This window comes from Scleropages formosus, chromosome 8 (genome assembly GCF_900964775.1).
Source record: "Scleropages formosus chromosome 8, fSclFor1.1, whole genome shotgun sequence".
NCBI classification, from domain to species: domain Eukaryota; kingdom Metazoa; phylum Chordata; class Actinopteri; order Osteoglossiformes; family Osteoglossidae; genus Scleropages; species Scleropages formosus.
Window position 1 is genome coordinate 20,709,248 of NC_041813.1, and position 18,092 is coordinate 20,727,339.

An 18,092-nucleotide genomic window follows, 5' to 3' on the forward strand; every position below is an offset into this window, starting at 1 on the left:
TAAGTACTCTCCAGGTGGCAATATTCTATAGGAGAAATTTTACACAACAAATTTTGACCCAGACCTGTAAGAATTTCCATTATTTTCGGTATTTTGCGACAGATACAGAAAGTCATCAGATGCTGTATAGTAGTGGTTAGTCTAGAGCCCTCACCTCGCTCTCTGGTTAGTGGTTCGAATCCCACCTCCTACTGTACCCTTAAGATACTCATTCTATATTAATACATCACGAATTCTCTCGCGAAAACATAAGTAAACCCTTGTAAAACTGATCATGCAGCTTTGCACATCACCTTGTATAAAAGAGTCAGCTAAACGAAGGTTCATAATGAATCACACACACACACACACACTTTCAGAACCGCTTGTCCCATACGGGGTCACGGGGAACCGGAGCCTACCCGGCAACACAGGGCGTAAGGCCGGAGGGGGAAGGGGACACACCCAGGACGGGACACCAGTCCGCCGCAAGGCACCCCAAGCGGGACTTGAACCCCAGACCCACTGGAGAGCAGGACTGTGGTCCAACCCACTGCGCCACCGCACCCCCCTCATAATGAATCAATTCAGCTAATTTCTCAACATTAACGCCTCCACCGCGCAGCCCAAAACGGCGCTTTCAGTAAAACTACATTACCCACAATCCGCCGCACACCGCTTGACTTATTATACCGGATGTTTACATTAGACGCCTGCTGTAACGTCCATGCACGTCAGTCTCCGTGTGTCTTCCTAATTTTGAGATGGCACGGAGACATTTACAGAATTTAAACAGGTATTCGGATATGCCGTAAGTAACTTTAGGAAATGTATGAACTGTAATTAGCTGTGGGACGACGTAGCAGGCTAGCTCAGCTGATAGGCGCGCGGCTGCCTAGCCAGCCTCCGACTCACAAGCTAATCTGCCAGCAGTGCTGCAGTACCAGCAGCAGCACTGTGACTGTCCCCCTGCCAGCCCAGGCTGCTTCCACAAGGCACGACTTGAGCAGTACTCGCTTGATTGTCCGCAAAGTGAGCCGCGATCGCCGTCCGTCGGTGTCCGCGTGCGGGGAGAGCATCGAGGAGGAGGAGGAGGATGATGATGAAGACGATGGTCACGGTGTTTGTTGCCCCGCCGCGCTTCTGTCAGTGACTTGTAGAGGTGCACGTGACCTTGGCGATGCGCCGCAGTGTCATTTGCCTCCTTAAAACGTGCAGTTGTGCTGACAAACATGATGACACAGCTGTGCCCTGTCACCCCGGCCAATCCAGCCGTCCCCATGAGTTCATAAAGACATGATCCATCGGTGCGCTCTGTCCTCATCTGCTTGTGCTGTGTCTGTAACCTAAGTTCACGTGCTTATGTGTGCGCAGTTGGCGCAGTTGGCGCAGTTGGCGCAGTCGGCGCAGTCGTGGGGTTTTCCCACGACTGTTTCTTTGCCTTCTTGAGTTACACTTACAGGGCCCACTTTGGACCATTTTGCTGGGGCCTCCTGCATTTAAGATTATTCCACGTTATCCACCAGGAATCAAAATCTGGTGTTACGCTGCGTCAAAAAACCAAACAACATCTCTATTAATTTGCTTGCGTTTTCACGAAAAGCACGGCAACTGAAAGAGAACCGTACTTCCGAAGACATCTTTCTTGCAGGCTCTTCCGCGCGGTCCGTGGATCTGTCTATGGATAATGTTGCAGGGGTCTCGAATCTCTCTGGGACCGTGTTTGAACTCAGACAGCACTGGATCGGTTTTAATTTGGAAAAGCTCCTTTGCCCTGGCGCCCGTCACTGGTGTTGTCAGTAATGCGCAGGGCGACAAATAAACCGGAAATCCGGCAGCTCGTCGTGCAAGAGAAGGAGTTCCAGAAATTTTAAAGACCTTCCGGTGCAGAAGGAAGAAGCGGCTCCGGTGGGTCAGACAGGTTCAGCTGGCCCAAGGCTGGCCCTGCCTGATGGCTGGAACAAAAACAGTGTACACCAAGTCTGCATTAACATGACTAACAGCAGATGTGTAACTGAGATGTAGCCTTGTGCATTCTGAAACCGCGTCTGCCCGTGTACTGACCGGTCCCTGGAGCTGCGTGTTCCCGTCATGCCATCCGCTTCCGTGTGCTGAATCGGTTATTTTTTCAGTTAGCGCCGGTTAATGAACCTGATGTTTTTATTTTCACCTGCCACACCTTGTAGAGTCTCCCCCCTTCTGACCAGGGCCGGTCGGTGCGGTGCCCCAATCCTCCTGTCGTACGGCTCTCACGCTCCGTATGTCTCTCTCTCTCTAACCTGCAGGTGCTGCATGTGGTTGGGCCTGTAGCCTGAGCTCTGTAGTACAGACTCCAGCCTGGTTCTGCTGCTGGTTCTGGTCGCTCCTCGGTCCCAGCCCAGTCTTCCCTATGCTAACCCTTCTTAGCATGTTTTACTATATCTGTCTACGGCGCCGGTCCAGGAGCGGAACCCGCGGTGAGGTTCTGAACAGCCGGCGGGCCGTCGAGTCGGGCCAGCGAGCGCTGCCCCTGAGCGTGGAGGTGGAGCAGTACGTCAAGGAGGTTCTGGACTTCAGCTCGCACTATGGGAGTGAGAACAGCATGTCCTACACCATGTGGAACCTGGCTGGCCTGCCCAACGTCTACCCCAGTTCGGGGGACTTCACTCAGACGGCTGTGTTCCGGGTCTACGGAACCTGGTGGGAACAGTGCTCCAGTGCGCCCCAGCCTTTCCGCAGGACGCCGCAGTCCTTCTACAGCCAGGACTACATTGAGGTGGCCTTTGAGGAGCCTGTATATCCCACAGCCCTGGAGGTTCTGGAGACGTACAACCCTGGGGGCATTGTCCAGATCCTCGCCTGCTCGCTGAACCCCTTCTCCCAGAATCCACCGGTTGACATCAGGTAGCACCGGTTACCACCACCTGCACCCCCAACACTTCGTCATAACCCTGGAGCCCACGGAGGTGTAATGCAGTGGTGCTGATGTGCCAGTGTTTCTCTCTGTCTCTCAGGTGGGAGGTGCTGTGGGCTGGTGAGCCCACCAAAGCCCTGAACCCTCAGGCCAGGCAGTTCTCACCCAGCATCAAACAGATTAACTTTGCCACCAACCTGATCCGCCTGGAAGTGAACAGCTCCTTGCTGGAGTATTACACCGAGCTGGACGCCGTCATCCTGCGTGGGGTCAAGGAGCGGCCTGTCCTGGCTCTGTACAAGATGCCCATGATTGACATCAGCGACCTCAGCGACGGCGAGGAGGACAAGGAAGCAGAGCTGGCACTGCGCTGCAGACAGACTGGAAACGGGAAGCACAATATGGGCAATGGCTACTTTGACAAGCTACCCTACGAGGTACACACATACACAGACTTTGCGTGTCCGTGAACAAGCGCCCTGGTTACAGCATGCAGTAATGCTGGAAAATCACACACACACACTTTCTGAACCGCTTGTCCCATACGGGGTCGCGGGGAACCGGAGCCTAACCCAGCAACACAGGGCGTAGGGCTGGAGGGGGAGGGGACACACCCAGGACGGGACGCCAGTCCGTCGGAAGGCACCCCAAGCGGGACTCGAATCCCAGACCCACCGGAGAGCAGGACCCGGTCCAACCCACTGCGCCACCGCATCCCCTGCTGGAAAATGGAGAAATAAAAATTTTTTTAGCTAACTGTTGATTTTGGTAGCTTTAGCTGGCATGAAGCTTGATTGACTGACTTTCTTTGTCGCAGAGTGAATTAACGCTGAACGTTTGCCACCTTCTCCTTGGAAACCAGTAGTCTTTTCCACCATTCCCGTTTCTTAGAATTTACTCATCTGCGACTTAACCGCACATCAGGCAAATGCTTTCCATACTTTGTTCTGAAGAGTCGCTCAGCACTTGCAGGAGATGATCGGTGCCATCTTTAAAGGATACCTGCTACTGAGCTACTAGTGGCAGATATTACGATTCAAACATACATGAATAAATACTGGGCAGAATTTTGGGTAAACGCGTCTTTCTCGCTGTGTTTCCTACACGGAAGCTGATCCAGTTGATCATCAGTCACCTGACTCTGCCGGACTTGTGTCGACTGGCGCAGACCTGCAAGCTCCTTCAGCAGCACTGCTGCGACCCTCTGCAGTACATTCAGCTGAGCTTGCAGCCATACTGGGCTCGCCTGAGCGACGCCTCGCTGGGCCACCTGCAGAAGCGCTGCTCCCTTATACAGCGGCTGAACCTGTCCTGGACGGGGAACCGCGGGGCCCTCACCCTCACCGGCTTCTGCAGGTACTTGCCTGAGCCGTCGCAGGAGTCGGAGGATGGGGCTAGGGGCCGGCCGCCGAACTTAGCACTGGCGGGGGTCACCTGTAGATCATCTTAAAATTAGTCTTCTTTAATTTTGTAAATACTGATTTGCTTCAGAATTCAGCCCTGTGAGGATGTTTGGAGCATTAAAACAATTACAAAAAAAAACAGCTTATTCACAGCCTGTGAGTTACTTGGTATGACACCTGTCTTTTAAGGTACCTCGGAGTTTTTAAACATATCTTATGGAGGGGCATGTGTACGCACATTTTTACCCCAGTTATTAGTCCGTTTTGGCAGTCCATTTGATATTATACACTATTTCGAAATGGCAAAATAATCCTCAAGTTGCAGTCTTACATCCAAATGAATACTGGATTTCACTTTCGTCCATACGATTAAGGACTAATTGGTCCAGCACACACATCCCTCAATCAAAATGTGATTATACGGCAGCATAGCATATGGTACATAATGTAATGTGTATATAATAGTGTAGTTCAGTGCTATTCAACTACAGTCCTGCAAGAGCACATTTAGAAGTTTTTTGTCATTCCTTCTGGAATATTCAATTTAATGCATTAATTGAACCAATTTACCAACCTTTTTGAGCCTCAACTGGTGTAAAGGGAACTTCGCAAGCTGTGAGCCCGAGCTGACATAACGAACATGACGGTATGTATAAAATATAGCGTGTCAGGGAGGACTAGTAACGCTGTATGAGGGCCACATGGTCTACGAATTTGTATGCGGTCACTAAAATGATTACTTAGGGTTATCATTTGGATACAGACTGTAACATCACCTGGATTTAACAGTTTCCAGTCAGTACTTTTTTTTTAATGGCAGAAGTTATTTAATATCTAAACAATGACAATCAGCGTAGTACTGAGAATGACTAAAACCAGCTGACCCCGTAGCCCTTGTTGGACAAGACTGATCATCCCCACTCACTGGCTATGTTACAAGGTAACCTGCTACTTAATGCGAACAACCTACTATTCCAAACTGCAAATCATGTGCCTGCACCCCAGTACCTATAAAACATGAGGGCAGGGTAGAGATGTTCAGATACTACTGGAAGAAGCATTGTGCGGTGGATTTACCTTACCGTTTCTTCACTGTGGTAAGTGCGATGGACTCCAACAGCATTACGCTAACTTGGCTTCCTCCTCTTCCTGCTGGCTGCAGCTTCATACGGGCATGTGGGCAGGGACTGGTTTGTCTGGAGCTGTCCTGCTGCCACTTCCTGACAGAGTCGTGCTTGGAGACGATTTCCCAGACCTGCACCGGCCTGCAGGAGCTCAACCTGTCATCCTCCGACAGGCTCCGCCCCCATGCATTCAGTCACATCGCGAAGCTGACACAGCTGCGGCGGCTGGTACTGTACCGCACCAAGGTGGAGGTGAGGCTCCGTCTAATTTTTGGCCAAACAACCCTGCGTAACAACGATCATATCTACCGAGCAGTTTCTCGATCCGTATTGATTCCGGTGTTGCCATGTGGTCTTGTCCAATAAATCGAATCAGCTAGTCATCGCAGGGTGGTAGAAGCAAAAGTTTATCCTACCTGTAGTACACTAGGCTTGGAAGAGTATGCATGCAGGAGTAGGTTAAGCTAGGACAATGCTGATTTTTGCTGCTCTGCAGGATTTGTTCAGCTAAAATATGTCACAGACAATGGAAGCATTCTCTAGAGCAATTAGAAACTGAAAAAACATTGCCGATAAGGGTGTCGGTACCAAAATGATGTTTCTAATGCAACTTTGCGACAGGTCCTATTGATGCTGCGTTGTGCTTAAAAACTATTACGAAATAGCATGACTGAGCTGAGAGCTGCTTGTTTCGCCATTTCCGTCTAATGCTGCCTTTTGCTCCCACCTCGCTCCCCTCCCTGATGGCAGCAAACGTCCATCCTCAGCATCCTCACTTTCTGCACTGAACTGAGGCACCTCAACCTGGGGAGCTGTGTGATGGTGAGCATTCCCTCTCTTTCACGCGTATCAAAAACGAGGAAATTATAAACGCCAACAAAACTCTCAGGACAGATACAAATCATACGCTTAAAAATGAAATCACTGGTTAAAATTAGTCCAGTGTAACACTTGAAACTTTCACTTACCTAGGGCATAAAAAGTATCGGACTCTGAAGGGCTTCACGTTTCTTTCAAGGTCTTTCGGCAATATTAATATCGAATTAAAAAAAGAAAGAACTTTCATACAGACTTAACTAAATATCAGGTGTCATGCAGGCACACACTGATGGAGGTTTGGCTAGTTAATGGTAACGGATGTGTCCACGGGTGGGCGTTTCAGATCGAGGATTACGACACAGTGGCCAGCATGCTGGGAGCACGGTGCCCCTCCTTGCGCTCGCTGGATCTCTGGCGCTGTAAGAACTTGACTGAGCGGGGCCTAGCTGACCTCGTGGCCGGATGCCGTTTCCTGGAGGAGCTGGACTTGGGCTGGTGCTCCACCCTGCAGAGCAGCTCCGGATGCTTTCAGAACCTCGCCCGGAAGCTGCCGCGGCTGCGCAAGCTGTTCCTCACTGCCAACCGCACCGTGTGCGACACTGATGTCGAGGAGCTGGCCAACAACTGTTTTGCTTTGCAGCACCTCGACATCCTGGGTGAGTCGTGCTGCTTTCAGCTGGAGATCAGCCGTTCACTTCCTGTGCAAGTAAAGGCAGTTCTTATCCCTCATTGGAGAGAAGGTATTCAGTGACTATAGGACAGTAGGTGGTGTAGTGGTTAGACTTGACACCTTTGGACCCAAAGGCCCTAGGTTTAAATCCCACTCCAGTTGTACCCTTGATCTAGTTACGCTTGTATCTCGTGTTACATACATTTGAGTTACAAAGGTTTGCACATATGCACATTTCTGAGTTTTTTTTTTTAAATAGCAGAAAATTAATTCCTAAAATGTTGGTGTGAAAATGGGCTACATATCCACTTTCTGCCCCTGGTTTGCAGTAAAACACACTCAGAAGCAGAGAGGAGGAGGAGTGTGGTTTCGCAGGCTTACTACACAAATTTCACGTGGCGTATTTTTAATTATTATAGTTTTGGATATGACTTTTAAAAACTATACATAAAATAAATAAAATACGCACGCGCACTGACTGAAACCGCCTGTCCCAAGCGGGGTCGCGGCGAGCCGGAGCCTAACCCGGCAACACAGGGTGCAAGGCTGGAGGGGACGCACCCAGGACGGGATGCCAATCCATCGCAAGGCAACCCAAGCAGGACTCGAACCCCAGACCCACCAGAGAGCAGGCACAGGGCAAACCCGCTGCGCCACCGCGCCCCCTAGTAAAATACATATGTATATTATTAAACTTTTTGATGGATAGGTGATGAAATCCTGAATGACTCAATCACTTTAAAGTGAAACGCTTTTTAATACTGCCTCCAGCTTGCTCTCTTTTCTTTAATTCACTGTTTCGGTAGCACCTGAAGCGCAGAAGGAATATGTGGAAAAAAACACGGAACTGTCTCTCATGCATAAAGTAGAACTCAACACACCAAATACTGTAGGTGGTGGTGAACATTACATTTTTTTTGGAATTTTAATGTAGGCTTATCTGTGATGTTGCTTCATGTTAATAAAATACAGGCATCCTCTCCACAGTGTATCCTGTCTCCTGCCTAAATTGTTTCCAGTAGAACACCAACCCTCGATTGTATGAGCTGCTGATGAAAATAAGATAAATATATATTACAGTGAAATTTTAACACATTATAGTGTTATCTTATTTTTTGAACAACCTATGCATGAATAATTGAATGGATTAAGCCATATTATTGAGTCTTATTGTGATGTAGTCAGTGGACTTACGAACAATTCCAGCTTACAAACAGATGGCCCCAGTAGTGTCCGTCGGCTGAGGTACGTTATTTACCCCGAATTGCTCCAGTAAAAATTACCCAGCTGTATAAATGGGTAAATCCTAGTAAATAGCTTCAAACTGTAAGTCGCTTTCGAAGGAAACATCAGTGTAAACGTTTTTGACGTTTGGAGTATGTTTTGTGTCATTTGAAGGTACCTGTGGAATTCTACATTTGTTGTGGACATGTTGTGCTCCAGGAACACGGATGGTGAGCTCAGCATCGTTGTGGAAGCTGCTTCGGTCCTGTCCCCAGCTGCTCCTGCTCGACGTCTCCTTCTGCTCACAGATTGATGCTCGCACTGTGCAGGACTTGGCTTCCCACTTTCCCAGAGTGGCCATCAAGAAGAGCTTCACTCAGTGACCACCACAGTAAAAGTGCACTGTCGTTATCACCAGTTCATGGCTGATCCCAGAGCAGGAGGTCCAGAACCATGCAAGAATACCACCCTTTTGAGGCTGATCCCCAAGGGATCACCTGAGCGGATCTGCAAAGACGGGCTAAAGTTTGTGCAATAACTTCAAAGCCCGGAAACGTGATTGGTTTCACGTACCTCTGAGAGTGACACTTTAAAACTTTCCAGATGGTTTTTTTTTTTTTCTCAATTTTCTGCAAAATGTGCAATTGAAAATTTAAAATGCAAAACTCAGGGTATTTTTTTTACTGTATTTTTAAACCAGAGTAGCTGGTGAACCCTGTTCCCTCCTCCAGTGGGAGAATTTGCTAATTCTTGACTCTTTTCATCATGTTGTACTGTTCTATGCAGAAAGATGGTAAATTGCATAGCGTCAAGAAAGCTTAATATTTACATTTCATATTTAAGCACTGAGGTTCCTGGAAAAAGGGGAAACCATTCACAAGATTGTTAATGATATACATTAACCCAGCTGTATGTAATGTGTATATTCTGTATGAGTCTTGCATGATTAAGCTGGAGTGCAGGTGCTTTATAACAAGTTCTTGTTTCCCTTCTGATCAAATACTTACATGTGACATATTATGGTGCCTTAAATGTAGTAATACGTGTTACATAGTGCCGTATATTACAAAAACATGTACACACCAGTCATAACACCAAGCACTGAGATGCTTCACACCACACTGCAGTACATCAAAACAGCCACAAAATCAAAACGTCAGAACATACAGTACCTCGTTGAGCTAAACATGATTTAATACAGACAAACATCACCGTACGATGGCACAACACAGTTCGCCGTATACTGTACAACGAAGCAGCACAGAGTACTTAAAGCACTAGACAAATATGTCGCGTTAAAGAGCGCGGTAAAAACACGTTGCTCAAATGCAGAGTGGTACAAACATCACGTAAGCTGCTGCAGTGTAATAGACTGAGGTGTGGAACAAAGCATCTTTTTTTGTCCCGCCTACATGCAAGGGCGTATTAAGAGTGAATTAAAAAGCAGCTGTTTCAAATTAATTTATTGGTTTAGCAGATGCTTTTCTCCAAAGTGACGTGCAGTGATTATTCGCTAGTATTTATGTGATACCTTTATCGAAGGCGACAGAGTGTTAGATACAGGGCACTAAACTCCCTACAATCATTCACGCGTTTATATACCACAGTAATGTAACACACACACAGCAATTTAGAGTCACTAAATCACCTGAAGCGCACACAAACACAAGGATAACGTCACTTCTACGCAAACTGAACTGGATTTGACTCCACAGCACAGGAGCTTGGAGACACCAGTGCTATCTGCTGTGCCACTTTTTTTTTACACTGCAAAGATATGTTGTTTTCTTGTTTGCTGTCAAGTTAAAACAAACAACTGCATAATGTCTTCTGGGGTGTAGAAGTGGATGGATCAAACTCCACACACCAACACCAAGGCAAATGTGACTGCAGACACATGAATGCGAAGCATGCCGGCTTATACACACCAATATCCGTAGCTTATATCTAATTTTTTAATTCATGGATATAGAGGTAGATTTATTTCTGATTTGAAATGGACAGTGACTTATTTATTTATATGTTTTTTAAACTGAAACAGTTGCATTTTGTGCTTTGGTTTTATGGGACTCAGTGCTGCTTGTTGATCTGAAACTGGTGTATCCACAGACTCCTCGCAGAGCTCAGTGTTTTTTTCTCAGCTCGGAAAAAAACAGATTCTTGTTTCTGTCCACCTGGTATTAATAAAGTGAAAGATAACGGATGAATCCAGCCATGTTGCGGATACCTGCTGACCTGGCTTCCCTCAGTCACTAGCACCATCGAAGGTCTCCGCAGCTGGTTTCATACTTCGGAAGAGTGGTGATGCCGCATCTTGCGTACAGGTGATGAGTTGTGGGGCAATGGGCTAAAAAACCCATTGCAAGCATTGCAAGATGATTCTCCAAAATTGAACACATAATTGTCATTAGTTTCAACAGTTAAAATTTTGTCTGTGTTCCTGATCCCCAATATTGACACCCAGTTATACTATAGAGTATCTCCTATTGAAACGGACATTGTAGTTTCAATAGTGGGGGGGGCCGCACAACGGGTTTGGCCGAGTCCTGCTCTCCGGTGGGTCTGGGGTTCGAGTCCCACTTGGGGTGCCCTGCGACGGACTGGCTTCCCATCCTGGGTGTGTTCCCCCCCTCCCAGCCTTGTGCCCTGTGTTGCTGGGTTAGGCTCTGGATCACTGCGACCCCACTCAGGACAAGCGGTTTCACCCAGTGTGTGTGTGAGAATTTCAATAGTTAATATTAGTTATCCTAACAATATACCAAGGCTGTTTCCCTCCATTTATTACTCCATAATGCTGTACGACTGTCTACCAGTCTACTCTTTTATAGCTATTCAGTACTACTGTACACTTACACTCACAAATAAATAGAAATCAATGAAAACAATGGAAGTGAACTTGCACTCATTGGACAGGTGGATATGGTTTGGACAGTCCTAACGGGGCCATGATCACCCAGATTGTAACAGGTGAAACTAGCAAACAGGAGCTAATGGAGGTTGATAAGGCAGTGGTGTGAGAGACACGTCGTCGTGGCACTTTTAAGTTACGAGCCCTGAGAGGCTCATTAGCCGAGCCAACCAAGAATGGAGCGACTGCAAGGGTTCCGGCTCTGAGCTTTACGGTCTGGTCGGAGCACCGCGAGCAACTGCGCTGCTGTTTTAATGACCCCGTTTGTGCAGTTTAATGACGCCCTCAAAGCCGCTCCGCTCTCTCCCGGGCACGAGGCCGCTGCTCCTGCTGGCTCACGGAGTCGTGGTGGGGCCAATGAAAAGGATACTTGATGTTCACCTTGCCAGTTACGCCGTCGGGTCCGCCAGATCGAAGACACACCAGGCGTCTTCCTTCTACCCGTGTAGAACTAATAACTCGACGCAAATTCTACAGCTGCCCTGCTGCTGACAGTGATCCCCTTTGCATCATTATGAACTTTAGTACAAACAGCATAGCCAAGATTTGGTTACACTTTACCCAGTAATTGGAGCTTGTGAGAACTGTTATTGTGGAATATTTTATACAGATGTTCATAGAAGGTTTACAACGTGTGGCCAGCAGGTGGCGTGCTAGTTAGAGCTGCCACCTTGCACTGTAAGACATGATTGTGGACTGTACATGTTATCATGCATCCATGCACTATTTGGTGCCCTAATTGCAGATGATATCACCCTAAAGGGAAACCAATATTTAGGTAAATAAAAAAACTACATAAAATCCAAATATTTAGGTACCAATAACGATCATTTGTAACCTTGCTGAGGGTTTATACGTGTTTACGAGGCTTACTGCACAAAGGCCTTTATTTATAGTCTTATTTATAGAGAGTGCTGGGGAAGAGCCTCTGACCTTTCCCTTACCTTCTGATCAATATTTAATTATGATAATGAGTTTGTATCCTCAACCAATGGAAAAAAAAAATTTAACTAAATTCAGATGAGAGCTCTGAAGAGAATAAAACTAAACTTGAATTTAATAGTTATGAAATGTGAGATTCTGTGAAAGACATCTAAAGACACCAGGAAAAGCAGATTTGCAGATGCTGAAAATGTGAATCATGAGTTACTGAATCACACCACCCAAATAGAAAATCAATAAGTCACTGAATTAAACAGCTCATATATATGGATTTAAGACATTATATGATCAATTTAAACGGTATTAAAGACCAGCACTGCAATGATATTGCAGTGATATTAGTCCTGTATTGTAGGCAACCATGTGATTTATATTGTTTAATTAAACGCGTCCCATGTTGCAGAGATTAAATGTTAACTACAAAATAAAGATTTCTAACAGCAGCCTACCAGCAGCAGTGCTTGCAGCCCTATATAATATGTCACTGACTGTGAGACTCACAATAGCTGTTTTATGTTGAATAAAAAGTAAGATGGAAATCTCAGACAGTCAAATGTTCTAAAATAATGTCAGGTAGGTAACTTCCCCCATCTTCAGACACAAAAAAATACAGCTCATCTGAAATAAGGTGAACACTGTCTCCTAATTTTCAATAACAACTGGCAGCAATAATATATATTTCAACAAAGTGATAGGGATTCATTATGAACATTCGCTATGGATTAAAGTTACATTTACATTTAGTTACATTTATTCAATTAGCACACTTTTTTCCAAAGTGACTTGTAATGAACGCTTATAATTATTTACCCATTTAAACAGCTGGGTAACTTGCTACATAAAATCTGGGCGGGTACCTTGCTCAAGGGTACGACAGCTGGAGGTGGGATTCAAACCTGACCTCTGGGTCTAGAGGCAGCAACTCGTTCTTATTTAAATTTTGCTTAAGATACTAAAGCAAATGTTGCAAATAAAAATATGTCCTGGTGAAAGAGCAGAATTTGTGCTCTTGGGAGATGCCAGATGCCAGTGGGAGCTGTGCCATGTTCTCATAGTGAAATGAGCAGTGAAAGAGAGCCCGTGGCCGCCAGGGGGCGCCCGTCCGTAATAATAATAATAATGCGAATACTTATTGCTTTTCTGAATCTCACTGAAATCCACCGAGCCACTGAACTCGCTACATACAAAAAATCCGTTACAAATTTGTACAAAAATAAACGTGGAACGAAAGCGTCAGTTAAATGAGCAGCAACGTCTCAAAATGCTAATTTCCAGAATAATCCGAATCTTGATTATTGTTCTTTTGTCGCAAGTCATCAGAAATTTTAAAACCTTAAATTAAAATTTCACCACTTGTGTGTGAGCAATCAATAACCAAATTTTGAAAGGGGCACTTGAGCACTTCCCTTTACAACATTTGATACAAATTCGACTTATATACACTCATCTGTATCAACAGTCGGGTCAATCAGATGGAAAATTATTAAACTCTGATCTGGAGAATACAAAAAAAATGTCCGGGTCAAGATACATTTTTCAGTTATGCACTCATCGTCTGTTGTATTTATTTCCCCAGAAGTTTGTCGAAACCGTTAATAATATTATTTATTTTATAAAACAGTAATGGAAATACTGCGCAGTTTCCCCGCAGACGGCTGGTTATTGTCGCCCTTAATAAGAGCTCATGAATATGAATATGGGGGCGTGTCCGTACGCTTCTCCTTTTTAGGAAACGAGGTAGCGCTTCATTGGCCGCTGTGCACCTCCCGCGGAGCCACGCGCCACTTCACGTTCACAGCAGTCAGCGGATTTACTGAAAGACCACGAATACGTACAGCGTTCAAGAAGGCGCGCGCTGGAAATAAAAAGATTTATATATTTTTATACATTACACTTTCACAAATTTGAATATCACTTTCGCAATTGAGACTTTGTTGTTAGTCTATTTTTTTTTTCACTCGGTATGTTAGGACTTTTATTTCGAAAATATAGCTTCTTTCTAAAATTTTAGTGCTCTTCCAGACCAGGTGTGATCATAATAATTATGGGCATTTCCCGATGTGAATATAGTGAATTTAAGTAGTGTCAAAACTTTTATGAAAAGAGACAGTACGTTCTTCTATAGACACGAAATTTATGTGTATATAATCTATAAAGCGAAATTGAATAAAGGGCTGAAACATTGGTTTACATGAAAAAAAAAGTTAAGTGAAATTGCTGCTGTAACGCACTGCACACAGCGTTTCTGCTCGGCTCTAGGTTCCTATAATAAGCACATATGGTAGCTTTTAAAACAAAATACAAACATTATTAAAAAGCACTTCGATACAAAAATAATTGTTTTAACAATTGTTTATTTTTTTAGAAACGTAAAGAAAAGTGCTGCGTGGGGTAAATTTTATCATGACACATCTGGAAATATACAATATGTACAGTAGGTAAATTGGCTACAATTTAATATAATAGTCGATATACGCTGATTGGTCTGAGACGAAGAGCTTGACGGAGTATTACCTTAAAAATGGTTCAGTATTCCAGGAGTGGAATTCCGGAGCCTGGCAATAGTAGTAATAATAATAATAATAATAATAATAATAATAATAATAATAATGATGCACTTGTTAACTCGGGGCCACATGAGGACAGCACGGTCGAGGCTCCGCTCACTGTCCGCAAGTGCGACTCCTGTGTAAAAAGGTTAGAAAAGCGGCGCGACTCTCGCGTTTCACATATAAAAGCTGCAACCGCGAAGCGCACAAACCCGTCAGAGCGGCTGCCTTCAAAGAACAGGAGAGACGTGTCAAATCACAGTGTCCTCGGTGTCCCAAAATGTCACTTTCCACAGTGTCAGGTTCACAGTGTCCTCCGTGTCAGCCAAAGACGCGGGACGGTGTGACACACTCTGCGTCGAGAGTTCGAGTGTCAGTGTCACAAAGGTGAAGCGCGGCAATGTCCACACAGGCTCACACAGTGTTCGCGAGTGTCACAGTCACGGTGTCCAGTGAGAGTGACAGCATCCACGGAGACTTACCAGCTCACAGCGTTTTACACTACGGTGTCACAGACTTAGCGTCCACACGCGTGTCCACTCAGACTCACCAACTAGACTCAGTGGCCACAGTGCTGGTTGCTCTCCTTCCCCGGGGCCACGTGACGAGGTGTCCGGTGTGACCCTCCCTACATCCACGGCGCGTCCGGCCGCCTGGGGGGACACACTCGCTCGGGACAACCCCCGTCACGGTTGTGTATACCTTGCAGCAGCAGGACACAGGAGGAGGGGAGCGCGCGTGGAAAGCGGCCGGGCCAGTCGCCGGCCGAGCGTGGACTCAGTCAGTGGCCCGGGGTGTGGCCCCCGTGGTGCGGCGGCGTGTCCCCGTACACATGCTCCTCTCCCGGCGGGAGCGCGCCGCCGCAGGGGGGCGTCATCCGCTTCTCCTTCTGCCGGCGGTTGCAGAACCACACGCGCACCACCTCCTTCTCGAGCTGCAGGCTGTCGGCGAGCGCCGCGATCTCGGACGCCGTGGGCTTCGGGCACTTGAGGAAGTGGCTCTCGAGCGCGCCCTTCACCGACACCTCGATGGACGTGCGCTTCTTCCTCTTCCTGCCCTGCGCCGCGATCTTGTCCAGGCTGGACGCGCCGCCCGTGGACGAGTCGGCCTCCTCGAGCCACTTCCCCAGCAGCGGCTTCAGCTTGCACATGTTCTTGAAGCTGAGCTGCAGCGCCTCGAACCTGCAGATGGTGGTCTGCGAGAACACGTTGCCGTAGAGCGTGCCGAGCGCGAGCCCCACGTCCGCCTGCGTGAAGCCCAGCTTGATGCGCCGCTGCTTGAACTGCTTGGCGAACTGCTCCAGGTCGTCCGAGGTGGGCGCGTCCTCGTCGGGGGGCGCGTGCACGCCGTCCGGGGCAAAGCCGGCCTGAGAGTAAGCCAGACCTTGCCCGCCGGAGGGTGCCGCCCCGGGGGCGTGCGCGGCCGCGGGGCTCCCCCACGCCCTCGTGTCGTGGGGGCTGCCGTGGGCGTGGTGCACCGCGTGCGGGGCTCTCGGCGCGTGCGGCTTCGCGTCGGCTTCCCCCCCGAGCGCGCCGGGGGACCACGCGCTCCCGTCCCCGTGCGAGAGCGCGGCGATCCACTGGTGCGCGTGGCTCAGTGGGTGCGCGCCGAAGTCGCCCTGCAGCAGGCTCTGTCCGTCCCGGTACGCCACGCTCTGCTGCATGCTGCCCGGCTCCGAATGCGCGATCGGCGGCCCGGCTGCGAGGATGCCGTAGTGGTTAGACGCTGTGGTCGCCATGGCTCCCGCAGCCGCACTGCTGCCTCTTATTAAAGGAGCCGCGCATTTCACCCTGACTTCTCCTGCCACTGGAGCTGCCCGGGGCGCGCGCCAAGCGGGCGCAGCGCCGAGCGCCGGAGCCCCGCCTCAGCGAGCTCCTCATTGGCTGGAGCTGCGGATGGAGGGGAGCGTCCCGCAGACACCCACCGCCCGAGAACTTAGCGACCGCGTGGCAGCGAGCGCGAGGTGCGCGCGTCACCGGGTCATTGATCATTGTCGCACCTGAGTGGAGTTAAAAGTTTGCACATCTGGGAACATCTACTCGCTGCGTTCTGGATGATTTTACTAAAGATTCATAACGTGTCTTCCCTCTGACCCATTCACTGGCGGATACAGTACATACGGCCATGTGTACTACGTCTTTACTGTAGTATATAATATAATACACTGGACTGTTTGAACGTGTTGGGTCCTCGTTTTACACATACACTACACTACACTGCAAGCAGTATATTTATTACTTGGTTACAAAGTGGAAGTCGAGCTGTGATTCTTGTTCCACTGCGTGGAATGTAAAAATATCCCCGTTTTAACAACTGCAAGTATTCGCTCAGTGGAAGTGAGGAGCACGTTGCATGCGAATAATTTAGTAATCCCCATCTGCGATGCATCGAGAGCATCATAAAGACCTCAGTCAAAATCAAGTCAAGACAAGAGCTGTAATTTTTCCCCCAATATATTTATTAAAATTTGCATTTGACCATCAGTGTAGAATAACGATTAATGTACGGAATATTGTCACATAACACAGGTGACAATGATTGCAAATCGTCGGTCAAAAGAGTATTTTATATATATATATATCACGTGGGAAATAAGCAAATACTTGTACTTATTTCAAATTGAAGAAAGTCGCGAGGTTGTGATCTGTAAGATGCTCTTCCCGTTTTGCAGACGGAGGGATGCGACACCACTTTCCGTTTTCCCCTCTTGCTATTATGAAAATAAACAATCCTATTTACATCAGCGCTACCTGCGGACACATTGTGGCCGCTGAACTCTCACTGTGGACAAATTCTTTAGATAATAAAACAATGCATTCAGCTGTGACTCAAACACATGGTGAAAATGAGTGTAAAAATGCACAACTGTAGGAGCTTGTCAACAGTAAATGATTTTCAGACAGTGTACCTATTCTTTGCAGGATTCTTAATGCACCTTAATTTCGCTGTCGCCTCCGAAGCCGCTTATAACATTTACATTTATTTATTTAGCAGACGCTTTTCTCCAAAGCGACTTACAATGGATACTTTGTGTTACTAGCCCACACACCTTATTCACCAAGGTGACTTACACTGCTAGATACACTACTTACAACAGGTCACTCATCCATACATCAGTGGAACACACTCTCTCTGTAACTCACACATTATGGGGAGACCTGAACAGCATGTCTTTGGACTGTGGGAGGAAACCGGAGCACCCAGAGGAAACCCTCGCAGACACAGGGAGAAGACGCAAACTTTCAAATAATGGACTTACAGCAAAAGTTTCAGTTATAACTTCAACAAGTTAGTCTCTGTCATGCAACCACACACACTGTATGCAGAGTAATGTGAGGGTCCCTAGGACAAAGGTGTTAGACAAATTATATACTATAATATAAAAAGCTTACTCTGTATATCATGAAACACATTAAAATATACTGTATAATACAGTACTCATAATACACCAGACCAAACTCAAACATAAAAGAGTTCTAATAAATTGCTTTGAATTTTGCCTCATTAGTTTTTCAACATCGGACTGGCCTAACAATAAATCGCTTAAATCAAAAGAACATTTGTGGCAATTAGAGCTGTAA

General features: G+C 47.1%; 2 protein-coding genes across 3 annotated transcripts; one reads left to right on the forward strand and one right to left on the reverse strand.

Annotated features, from left to right (window-relative positions):
• The first annotated feature begins 702 nt into the window (after positions 1 to 702).
• On the forward strand, positions 703 to 10,410 carry fbxl4 (F-box and leucine-rich repeat protein 4). Of its 2 annotated transcripts, none has more exons than XM_018757300.2 (8): positions 703 to 775; positions 2,265 to 2,862; positions 2,973 to 3,309; positions 3,984 to 4,228; positions 5,438 to 5,651; positions 6,150 to 6,221; positions 6,562 to 6,874; positions 8,287 to 10,410. In XM_018757300.2, exons 2-8 carry the CDS (start codon positions 2,369 to 2,371, stop codon positions 8,493 to 8,495), a joined length of 1,884 nt encoding a protein of 627 aa, XP_018612816.2. In that variant the 5' UTR covers positions 703 to 775; positions 2,265 to 2,368; the 3' UTR covers positions 8,496 to 10,410. The 2 variants fall into 2 exon arrangements, with proteins under 2 accessions (XP_018612816.2, XP_018612817.2); XM_018757301.2 differs by having other exon boundaries at positions 8,332 to 10,410.
• Positions 10,411 to 14,626: 4,216 nt separating this feature from the next.
• On the reverse strand, positions 14,627 to 16,337 carry pou3f2b (POU class 3 homeobox 2b). The gene is made up of 2 exons (XM_029254350.1): positions 16,010 to 16,337; positions 14,627 to 15,835 (listed from the first exon to the last, which is right to left on the reverse strand). The coding sequence occupies exons 1-2, from the start codon at positions 16,247 to 16,249 to the stop codon at positions 15,293 to 15,295; spliced, it is 783 nt and encodes a 260-aa protein (XP_029110183.1). The 5' UTR covers positions 16,250 to 16,337; the 3' UTR covers positions 14,627 to 15,292.
• Between the last annotated feature and the right edge of the window lie 1,755 nt (positions 16,338 to 18,092).